This window comes from Rattus norvegicus, chromosome 13 (assembly GCF_021556685.1).
Source record: "Rattus norvegicus strain SHRSP/BbbUtx chromosome 13, alternate assembly SHRSP_T2T, whole genome shotgun sequence".
Classification (NCBI taxonomy): domain Eukaryota; kingdom Metazoa; phylum Chordata; class Mammalia; order Rodentia; family Muridae; genus Rattus; species Rattus norvegicus.
Window position 1 is genome coordinate 89626927 of NC_141546.1, and position 12479 is coordinate 89639405.

At 39.5% G+C, this 12479-nt stretch overlaps 1 protein-coding gene across 13 annotated transcripts in view; it reads right to left on the minus strand.

Annotated features, from left to right (window-relative positions):
- Rgs7 (regulator of G-protein signaling 7) overlaps positions 1–12479 on the minus strand; it is a 433024-nt gene that overhangs the window by 54167 nt on the left and 366378 nt on the right. For all 13 annotated transcript variants that reach the window (NM_019343.2, XM_087581505.1, XM_087581504.1 and 10 more), the window contains 3 exon segments: positions 8991–9072; positions 9176–9252; positions 10208–10272. In NM_019343.2, coding sequence (NP_062216.1) covers positions 8991–9072; positions 9176–9252; positions 10208–10272 — 224 coding nt within the window.

The window sequence follows — 12479 nt, forward strand, 5'->3', positions numbered from 1 at the left end:
ATAGCTTTCTTGTGTATTTTAGAAACCCCAACCAGAATACTATCTAAGACAGCTCTCTCCCTTCTTCTCCTTTTCCTCCTGTCCAGTCTAGCTCCATCAATTTGTTCATTCATTCCAGAACACCTTTCTATTCTCTGTGACATTTTATTTAGATGGAAGATTATGTTAGAAAGCCCTTTTAGGGTCTGTAGAGGTGACTGAGCAGTTATGATCAGAAGCTGCTCTTCCAGAAAACTTAGGTTATGATTCCTAGTACCCATCTGTAACACCAGTTACAGGGTATCTGACACCCCGTTAATAGTCACCTTGGATGATAGTCAAACATGTGTACACTACCCAAATATACATGCAGGCAGATCATGCACATTAAATAAATATAAATAAATCTAAACAAGCAAACAACAACAAAGAAAAGAAAACTATCTTCCTTGCCCAGTTACTGCTGCAGACAGTGAATAGAGAGACAGTTTTGCACTGGTTCAAGTGGTTATCTTTGATGCCAGGGACCCTGCTTTCATCATCTTTCTAGTAATAACTCAGTAAGGACTCAGAAATCTAAATAGCTAAAATACCTTCCAAGTGACAAGCAGGGCTGTCAGACAAAGCTTACAATTACAGAAGTTTGGGACCATTCAAAAATGTTTAAAAACTTTAAATGCATTCTCACACCACCTCTCCACACAACTTCATCAGAACTGCATAGCCTAAACCATACAGGTAAGCTTCCCTTCCTGAACCCATCTTCCCTGCTCACTCAGTCCTCTGAGCAAGTCAAGCTACACTGAGAAGTCTGCTACCTATCCCCTCTGGACCTCTATTTTCCCCACACCTTTTTGTTCACCTTCGTCAGATCTCCACCTCCTGAAACATAGAGGCTAGCTTCCCTTCTTCTAACCATCTTCCCTGCTTGCTCAGTTTTCTGGGGCACCCAATATGCGCTGAGCAGCCTGCTAGCTCAGGCAGATCTCCATCCTCCCATAGCCTCTGTACTCACCTTCCTCAGATCTGTGGCTTCTGAACCATACAGACCTGCAGATCCTGAACTATACAGCCCAAGGATACCCATGAGAGGTCTGCCACACCAGGATCATGGAGGTGAAAACCCCCCTCCAAATACTTTTTATAATAGGAACATCCAGTGGCCAAAGCCATCCAGATGGATAAAGGACCTAGAAAAAAATACAATCAACAAAAGCCAGGGCAATAGGAAACCTTCAGAGCATAGCTATCCTACTACAGCAAGCCCTGCCTATCTTATCACAACCAAAGAACAAGAAAATGACCTTAAATCCAATCTTCTAATGGTGGTAGAGGTCTTTAAATAGGAAACGAATAAATTCTTTAAAGAAATACAGGAACATACAATCAAGCAGATAGAGGTCTTTAAAAGAGGAACAAACAAGTCCCTTAAAGATATATAGGAAAATACAATCAAAGAGGTGAAGAAAATAAATAAAACTGTGCACGACCTGAAAGTGGAAATAGAAGCAATAAAGAAAACAGAAACTGAGGGTTTCCTGGAGATGGAAAATCTAAGGAAGAGAACAGGAACAGATATAAGTATCACCAACAGAATACAGAAGATGGGAGAGAGAATCTCAGGTATAAAAGACATAATAGAAGAAATTAAAGTCAAAGAAAATTTTCAAACTAAAAACTGCTGGACACAAAACATCCAGGAAATCTAGGATACCTTAAAAAGGCCTAACCTATGGTTAATAGGAATAGAAGAAGGTGAAGATTCACAGTTCCAATGCTCAGAAAATATTTTCATCAAAATCAAAGAAGAAAATTTTCCCAATCTAAAGAAAGAAATGGCTATAAACATACAAAAAGCTCAAAGCATAGGAGTTAGATTAGACCAGAAAAGAAAATCCTCATATAATATAATAATCAAAACACAAAATCTATAGAACAAAGAAAGAACATTAAAACATCAAGGGAAAAATGTCAGGTAAAACACAAAGGCAGACCTATCAGAATTATACCCAACTTCCCAATAGAGAAGGGCCTCTAAAATCTAGAAGGGCCTGGACAGATATCTAGAAAACCAGAGATGCAACCTAGACTACTATACCCAGCAAAACTCTCAATCACCATAGAGAGAGAAAATAAGATATTTTAAGACAAATCCAAATTCAAACAATATCTATACACAAATCCAGCCTCACAAAAAAATACTAGAAGGAAAGCTCTGATCCAAGGAGGATAAGTAATTCCATACCAAGAAAAACAAGGGAAAACACACACACACACACACACACACACACACACACACACACACACCTAATAACATCAAAAAAAGCCAGGAAATAAAAATCCCCCAATTGAAAACAAACAAACAAACAAAAAACAAAACAAAAACACAGGCTAACTGAATGGATGCGAAAACAGGATCTATCACTCTAATGCATACAAGAAACACACCTCAGCAATAAAGATAGACATTATCTCATATTATAGGGCTGATAAACAGATCCAAGAAGAAAGCTGGGGTAGTCATTCTAATATCTAGCAAACTACATTTTCAACCAAAATTATTTAAAAGGAACAGGGAAGGACATTTTGTCCTTACCACGGAAAAATTTACCAAGAAGTTATCTCAATTCTGAACATCTATGCCCCAAATGCAAGGGCACCCATATTTGTAAAAGAAAAACATTTCATGATCATCTCAGACTATGAGAAAGCTTCATTAGATGCAGAAGAATACCTTTGACAAATTCCATACCCCTTCTTGTTAAAAGTATTAGAGAGATCAAGGATACAAGGCACTACCTAAATATAATCAGAGTGACAGACAACAAGCCAATAGTCAACATCAAACTGAATGAAGAGAAATTTAAAGCAATTCCAAAAATCAGGGACAAGGCTGCTAAATCTCCCCCATCTGTTCAATACTGTACTTGCAGTTTTAGCCGGAGTAATAAGACAACTGAAGGAGATCAAGGGGATACAAATGGAAAAGGAGGAAGTCAAAGCATCAGTGTTTGGAGATGATATAATAAAATACTTAAGTGACCCCCAAAATTCTACCAGACAACTACACAGCTGATAAACACCTTCTGCAAAATGGTTGGATACAAAATAACTCAAACATATCAGTAGCTCCCCATTATGCAAATGATAAATGAGCTGAGAAAGAAATTAGGGAAATAACACGCTTCATAATAAATAACCATGAACAATATAAAATATCTTAGAATAACTCTAACCAAGCAAGTGAAGCATCTGTATGACAAGATCTTCAACTCCCTGAAGATAGAAATGGAAGATATAAGAAAATGGAATGATCCCCCATGCTCATGGATAGGTAGGATTACTATAGTGAAAATGGCCATCTTACCAAAAGCAACCTACAGATTCAATGCCATCCTAATCAAAATGCCGGCACACTTTTTGGAGACATAGAAAGAGCAATTCTAATCTTCATATGGAAAAACAAAAAACCCAGGATCGCCAAAAAAATCCTGAACAATAAAGGAACTTTGGGAGGAATCATCATCCCTGACTTCAAGCTATAACACAGAGCAATAGTGATAAAATCTGCATGATTCTGGTACAGAAGCAGATGTGTTGATCAATGGAATCAAATTGAAGATCCAGAAACAAACCCACACAACTATGGATACTTGGTTTTTGATAAAGAAGCAAAATCCATACAGTGGAAAAAAAGAAATCATCTTCAACAAATGGTGCTGGGTTAACTGAATGTCTCCATTTAGAAGAATGAAAATAGAGCCACAGTTATCATCTTTCATAAACTTCAAGTCCAAGTGGACCAAGGACCTCAACAAAAACTGGATATGCTAAATCTCATAGAAGAGAACGTGGGAAATACCCCCCCCCCCAGAGCATTGGTGCAGGAGACAGTTTCCTGACAGAACACCATTGGCTCAGGCTCTACGATCAACAATTGATGAGAGCCAATGAAACTGAAAAGCTTTTGTAAGGCAAATGACACTGTCAATAAGACAAATGGACAGCCTACAGATTGGGAAACTTCACCAACCCCACATCTGATAGAGGGCTAATATCCAAAATTTATAAAAAAAAAATCAAGAAGTTAGACACCAACAATCTAAATAACATAATTAAAAAGTAGATACAGAACTAACCAGAGGAGTCTTAACAGAGGAACTTCTAATGGTTGAGAAGCACTTAAAGAACTATTCGAAGTCCTTAGTCATCAGGGGACACAAATCAAAACATCTCTGAGGCTCCATCTGACACCCGTCAGAATGGCTAAGATCAAAAACTTAAGACATAGAACATTCTGGTGAGGATGTGGCACAAGGGAAACACTCTTCCATTGCTGGTGAAAGTGCAAACTTGTACAACAACCCTTTTGGAAATCAATTTGGTGGTTTCTCAGAAATCTGGGAATAATTCTACCCCAAGACCCAGCTATACGACTCCTGGTCATATACTCAAAAGATGCTCCATCATGCCACAAACACACTTGCTCGACTCTTTTCATAGCAGCTTTATTTGTAATAGCCAGAAACTAAAAAACAAAAACAAAAACAAAAGCAAACAACAAAAACCCCCAGACATCCCTCAACTGAAGTATGGATAAAGAAAATGTGGTACATTTACATAATGGAATACTATTCAGCTATGAAAAACAAAGACATCATGAGTTTGGCAGGCAAATGGATGGAACTTGAGAATATCATCCTAACTGAGGTAACCCAGTCTCAAAAGGACATGCATGGTATGTACTCACTGTTAAGTGGATATTAGCCCTAAAATACAGAATACCCATGCTACATTCCATAGACTCAAGGAAGCTAAACAAGAAGAAAGGCACAAGTGAGAATATGTGAATTTCACTTAGAAGGGAGAATAAAATAGTCATAAGAGGCAGATGGAGGGAGGAATCTGGGGAAGGGGATGGGAAGAGGAATGTGGGGGGTTCCAGAGCAGGTGTGAGCAGGGAAAGGAGAAATGGTCAGATAGTCATGAGAATGAATGAATATCTGTAACTGAGAAGGTTGGGGAGGTGGGAATGTAGGGGGAATTTCCAGGACAAGACAGAGACCTGGTATAAGGGAGGAGCTCAAGTATCAATGGGGTCAACTATAGTTGTGACTCTCAGCACTGGGGATATGGAACTTTAGCAGGCCATCTTCTGCAGCCAGGCAGGAACCCCGGTGTAGTCATAGAAACAACACTCCACCCACAACATTTTTGACCCAAAATTTATAGTATCTACAAGAAATATAGGAATGAATGAGAAATGGAGCAGAGAGTACGAGAATGGACAACCATTAACCAGCCCGACTTGAGATTCATCTCAAGAGCAAGAATCAGTCCTTGACTCTATTAATGATACTCTGTTATGCTTGCAGACAGGAGTCTAGCATGGCTGTCCTCTGAGAAGCTCCACCCAGCAGCTGCTCAGACAGATGCAGATACCCACATCTGAAGAGTGGAAGGAGCTTGGGGACCCTTAAGGAAGAATAAGAGGAAGGTTTGTGGGAACCCAATGGAGATAGGAACTTTTCAGGAAGACCAACAACTAACCTGGACCCTTGGGACTTTCAGAGTCAGGGACGAAACCACCAACCAAAGAATATAAAAATGCTGGACCTAGGCCTCCCCGCACATGTATGTAGCAGATGTGCATCTTTGTCTTCTTGTGGGTCCCAAACAACTAAAGTGAGGGGTTATCCCAAAAACTGTTGCCTAAACACAGGATATGTTCTTCTAGCTGGACTGCCTTGTCTAGTGTCAGTGGAAGAGGATGTGCCTAGAGGCTTACGGTTGGGGGTAAGTACCCAAGGCGGCCCCACCCACTCAAGGGAAAAGGCCGTGGGAACGTGGGAGGAAGTGAACTGGAGGGTGGGCAGTGAATGGGATGAAAAGTGATTAAGCAAAACTTAAACAAGTAATTAAGTTTAAAAAAGAAAGAAAGAAAGAAAGAAAGAAAGAAAGAAAGAAAGAAAGAAGGAAAGAAAGAACGAACGAACCGCAGTAGTAAGCATCCAAGAATTTGAAGTCTGAGAGTCAAAAACAGCCATTTCAACTGTATCAGATAAGAAGTCTAAAAGCAAAAGACCTGAGGGTAATAAATTCATTGGTAGCGTGCTAGCCTAGCACCCAGAGTGGACAAAGCTCTAGGTTTGATTCTCAGCACTGAAAAATAATAAATGATAAATAATAGATAAATCTTAACCTGAGAGTCCATAAACAACTACTTTCTAGCATTTGGATATGGCTTACTTTGGTTTGCTTTATTAATTTACCTTTCTTCAACTAAAACATGTGTTTTTTCCAAGTATCTCTACAGGATCCCTTAGAAATAAAGTGTGTTCATATACCAGGAAAAACAATCATAAAACAGGAAACTCAACCAATAAAAGTATTTATTTGGGGGCAGAAAACTACTTTTCTTTCTTTCACAAGGACGTAGAGAATGAGCAAGGTTGGGTCCCATGTACAAAATCAAATCAGAGCCTAACACGGTGCTTGCACACAAATGTTGCAATGCACGATGATCAAAATGAAAAAATATTTGTCAGCTGATGGGTGGATAGATAAGATGTACCACATCCCCGAGGTATAATGCTATTCAACTGTAAAATCAAAATACTGATTTATGCTACAACATGTATAAACCTAATAAACATAAGTTGAAAAAAAACTTTAAATGCTAGCACTTAATCACCTCTCAGGCAGCCACCAGATATGGATGGCTACGAGTCTGCCTAAACACTAAATCATACCCAGCAACAACAAAATCAAAAGTGCACTTAAAGCATCCCATAATTTGTAACTTGATAACATGGTCCTCATCCATAAACTTTGTAGATGATAACATTATTGTATTGGCATGTCTAAAAATTGGACATGCCTGCAATTATGTATAGACCTGAAACATGGGGACAGTAAATAATTGAGAAGAGTTGATTTAGGTGACTACCACTCTCCGAAGCACGAACACAATCCAAGTCTCACTTTCTTTAGTAAACATACACCAAAGATTTGTCTCTGTTGAGGGATGGAACTGATGGCCTCAGGATGGCATAGAGAAGGCAAGTCAGAGAAGCGTAATAAATATGAGATTATGTTCCATTATGCGGAGGCTAATTAAAAGAAACAGCCTCTGCAGGCTCAGGATTTTACTTTGTTTCCAGCAGGGGTGCTGTTTTGGGAAGTTGTGGAAACCATAGGAGGAGAAGTCGGTGACCAGGAGAAGGACCTTCATGGAGTATTATTCCTGGTCACTTCTTTTCTGCGTATGTTTCCTGGCCCACCACTAAGTGACTCAAGCTTTTGTCCCCTGTCTTCTTCACCGTGATGGAATGAATCCTTTGAAACCATGACTCCCTGCTCCCTTATCTGCTCTGTGGAAATGTGGACTCAGTAATGGAAGACAGCTAAATCCACAAGGCATCTCCAGCTTCCTGAGGCTGCTTTAAGGAAAGAGAAATTCTGCTTTGTATCCTCATGGAGTTTTCAAGCACGATCTCACAATTCCTTCTTCACCACAGGTAATGAAACTCCAAATATCTATTCTATTTTGAATAGAAAAGCCAGGGAACACAATTCTTTTCTCTGGAGAATTCAAATGACAACAAATTCAGAGTAAAACTTGACAACTGCATGGGTATCTGATTTGAAATTCGCATATGAAATAGGTCCCTGGATTTCTTCTATTTTGGTCTGACTCAGAAGGTAGTTGAGAGGAAATCTTTGAGGCATCTATAAGTCATTTGCCACGATTTCTTTCTCTTGCTGTGAACCTATTATTTATTCTATTAACACCAATATAAGTACTCTCTGTTGTCCTGTCTGTATTAAAAGAAATCAATAGAAGAGAAAGATATTTTTAAAACAAAAATGAGGTTAGACATGCAAACATATATACTACACACAAACACATGCACACACGCGCAAACACACACACACACACACACACGAGACATAGTTTCTGCAGAGACCAGAGGCCAGAAGAGGATGTTGGATGCCTGAGAATGAGAACTGTAGGCATCTGTGAATCACCCACCGTGAGTAACTGAACTCAGGTTCTCTTTAAACGAGTAGTACAGGCTCATAAGCACTGAACCATGCCTAAAGCTCTTTGTTTGTTTGTTTGTTTGTTTGTTTGTTTTTCTTTAGAGGCCAGCTTACGTATCCTAAGCAGGCCTTGAACTCAATCTTCCTCCCTCAACCTCCAGAGTACTAGAATTATATGCTGTGGTACCATGAGCAGTAGATATACTATCTTTTGGAGACTTATAATCATGCTAAATATCTTCCATAAAGTTTTCTGGTATTAAGGACATTCAGTATTTGTTACACTGAGGCACATAGTTTGACAGAGAGAAGAGCTAAGTTCTTACATAGACTCAAAGTTGTATCATTAAAAGAATGAGTTGGTAGGCTGGTAAGACAGCTCAAAGTATAAAGACCTTTACCACAAGCTTGATATATGAGTCAATCCCAGGAGTCCACAAAAAGCGAAAGGACTCCCATGAGTTGTTCTTTGACCTCCTCACATGCCCCATCCCTCATACAGAAAATAAATAAGCAAATGTAAAGACAAAAGCCAAGTATGAACTGATTTAAATGTGATGACATTCTAACTTTCAAAAGACGCATTAGGCATTAATAAATTCTAAGAAGAAAGCAAACAATAACATCTTAATTCTAACTTTGTCTCCAATGCCAAAGAATGAGACATACGCAGACAAAAGATGTTATGTTTGCAGTGTTGGTTTTTTTTCCCTTTTAAGTGTTAATGGCAGAATCAGGCAGTGCAGATATCCAGAGAGAGCTGGCTAGCCGCACAAGGGAAAAGCATCCTTTTTATAAATACACATGGCATTAAGTCTCATCTTACATAGAGGTAGCAATCTTTCCTTAACACATCCCCCAGACACCAGGACATACTATAAAGGGAGCGGGGTCTTTTCTAGGGCACTCTTGTTTTCTAAACCTGAGACATGAGTTCATGGAAACACACCTACGAGCTTACTTACCACAGGCCTGTGGACATCCCAGAATGCTCTCTCCTGACTATCGAGGATCTTCCTTTCAATTTTGTCCCTCTTCTTGTCCACTCTGTCAAGATGGTAACAATGGAGAGTTAGAAGGGTTACCTGTACCGCCTCTGTACAGAAGGCCACATTTGAACAAAGCTTCCCAAAGACCCACAAGGACTCACTTAGCTTGTGCTTCTGCTTGCATAAAAATGAACTCCCACTTCCGGGCAAATGCCCTCTGCAGCCTGGCCAGGCTCTCCTGAAAAACATGGAACAGCCGAGGGCATTCTAATGTTCCTTTCAGAGTTTCCAAAGTTTCACAATATACTCTGAATCTGAATCAGCTGTGCTCTCTGAACTCAACTAATCGTGGGCCTCATGGGCCCTGGCTAACCTCTAATTCACTGTGTAGCTGAGATGATCTTGAGCTTCCCATCCTCTCATCCCTGCCTTTCCAGTGAGGGCATCATTGATAGCTGCGAACATGCCCAGTTCATACAGTGTTAGGGATAGAAAATAGAACCTTTTGCATGCTGGGCAAGCTACAGCCCAAGGCACTGACCAACATCACTTTTGTTACAGGAAACACAATATAAGCACTGACTGTTAGTTTGTTCGAGAAAAGTACTGAAGACAAATTCCCTGGATCTTTCTGTGCCCACTTTATAGAGAGACAAGAAAGCAATGTCTTCCCACCGCTGATCCAACTGGTTTGTTCAGGTCTTGAAAATAGCTCTCAGTTCTAGGTAACCCAGTAATCTCAGTAATCTGCTACTGCACGATCCTCCAAATTTGTTATCACGACACAGCAATTGCTTGAATAAATTAAACTAGTCTGTCTCGTCTCATGGCGATGATCAATCTGATGGTTGTGCTAAATTGGTCCCCAGTGTAGAAGAAGGATTTCAATCCTCAGGGTTTGCATGTTATCAATACAGTATTTATCTGAAACCTTTACAGTCAAGTTAGTTTAAAATAATGATATGTGCTTCTCCTTATACATTGAGTGTGTATGTTTAAAATTCTACTCTCCTTAATGTCTGGAGAAGGAGGAGTCAGACAAAGAGGGGTTTGCTAAACCACTAGGCTATCGGATCCAAGGAAGCCTGGCCCTTGTTATTCATCAAGGCTGAAAGGAATAGAGAACTCAAACATGGCCAAAGGCCTGATTCCTGCTCACTTTAGACTACTGAATGAGCATCCTTGGTACTTACGGCTTCGTAGTCTGCTAGCTCTAGCCTTGCCTTGTTTTGCATTGTTCTCTTGCAGAGGTAAACAGCTGAAAGGAAAAACACCATCATTTCTTGGCTGCTCATTCACACTGAAATGCTAAATATAGAAATTGCACTAAGTGTCAAGATACTTGTCGCTGATTCTCAAGCTTAATCTTCTATTGTTAGCCCTTTCAGACAGAAATAAATAATGATAAAAGCACAAGGTTTAATATTTAAATACTGGCATTGTAAAGTCACAAACAGGAAGAATGTTAAGAGATGGTAATCATTTATTGGTATTAAATGGTTGCCAAAATCTTACTATCAACAAATAATAAGGAAAAGTAAAATTTTTCAAAGACATTAAATCAGTTTAAAATCTAGATAGATAAAAAATCATTTTGTAAATGGTAATTGTGTGAAAATGTATCCGACTTGGCCATTTTGAATTCTTTCTAGGTAGTGTTTTCAACTGCAAGGATGTATCATGTAAACTCAAGGGATCTTAGCATCTTTCTTGCTTAATTTCACAAGAGTCACTTGTTGGTCAGTTGCTCTGTGCTAGGAGAGCAGAGCCACTTATGTAAAGTGTGCTTCCTATCTCTGGTATTTTCCTTGGTCCGCTTGGCTACCATGCAAGTTGGCCATGGCAGCAGGGTTATAGAACTGTGAGAAGGGTAGGAGAGGCTAGGGTGGCAACAGTGCAAATCCTGATAGCTCTCATGAGCATGTCAACACAACAGGTCTGTAGGTAGAGTCCTAATTCCCAGAGTATCTTCTGTCTTATCTTTTCATTAAATGTGAAATGTGGATTCCATGAAACCCGAGACTAATTAATTCTATCGGTCTACATGTTGAATGAGATCACTGGGTGAGACTCATTGAATATTCCTTTTCATAAGGCTACCCCTGTGGAGATGTCTTCTGAATATGATCTTCACATCGAGCTGTATTTGCCTTGGTTTGAGATAAGGAAAAACAGCTGCTATCAATCACCATGAGCTTATTAGCTAAGAATAGTTGACAATAACGTGGAGTTCATGAGAACTAGAAATGCAAAAGCTAAATTTGTACATGGAAAAAGTATAACATATAACTCAAGTATGCATACGTGTGTGTGTGTGTGTGTGTGTGTGTGTGTGTGTGTGTGTATGCGCGCGCGCACGCGCATGCGTACGTGTTCCTGGGAATTAAAACACAGGCTTTGTGTGTGCCAGGAAAGTGTTCTACCACTGAGCAATATCCCAGCCCTCACAATGCAATATACTGTTCTGAAGTAACTTCCTTGAAAATCCTGTGAGACAATCTTGATGATGTCGTGACATAAAATCAACAAGCAGTTGACAAAAGGCTCTGCCATTCAAGTGGTAGCAGAAAAGCAAAGAATCGGATTTGATCCAAATCCATCTTGACCATATGGGTTGGGAAGCACAAGTTGCTGAAGCAGTTTCCTGAGTGAGGCCATAGTAGAAAGGGAATGCCAAAGGAGATTGTTTCTCTTCCTTCTGGAATTCTCTACAAGGTGAAGCAGTCTCCTGTACAAACACTGATGTCTGTGACAAAAGTATTCAGTCATACCCCACAGGTGGCAGGAATATCAATTGTTATGACCCCTCTAGCTAAAGATGAAAACAAGAATGTTTACTTCACAACAACTAGAAATGCAAAGGCCAAATACATACTTGGAAAATGTGCAACACATAAGCCAAATAATGTAAATGTCAAGGGCAGCTCTGTTTCTTCTAGAAGGATCTTTGAATGTTTATTTTGTGGGCTAAGTCTTCTCCTATTCTTGAATTAAAAAAGAATCAGATAGTTCCTATAGCCTTCCTTCTTAAGCTTGGGTAGCACAGGGAGTAGCAAGTTATTGACACATTCTATTCCAGTTACAAACTCCAAGCAAGACACCAAGACTAGTTTAAAGTTTAAGTCATCTTCATGACCCCAGTTTGTGCATAAAAGGAGTATATGGGACTTTCTCTAGAATATCTTCCTCTCTGACCCTGGTAACCATATAGAAATAGCCTCTAATCCAATAGTTCTCAACCTGTGGGTGTGATTCCTTTGAAGGTCACATATCAAATATCCTTCATATCAGACATTAATATTACAATTCACAGCAGTAGCACAAATTAAGCTTATAAAGTAGCATGAAATAATGGTTATGGTTGGGGGGTCACCATGACATGAGGCACTGTATTCAAGGATTGCAGCATTACGGAGTTTAAGAACCACGGTTCTCATCTTTCTGGAGATGTAAAATAGGAGAGAA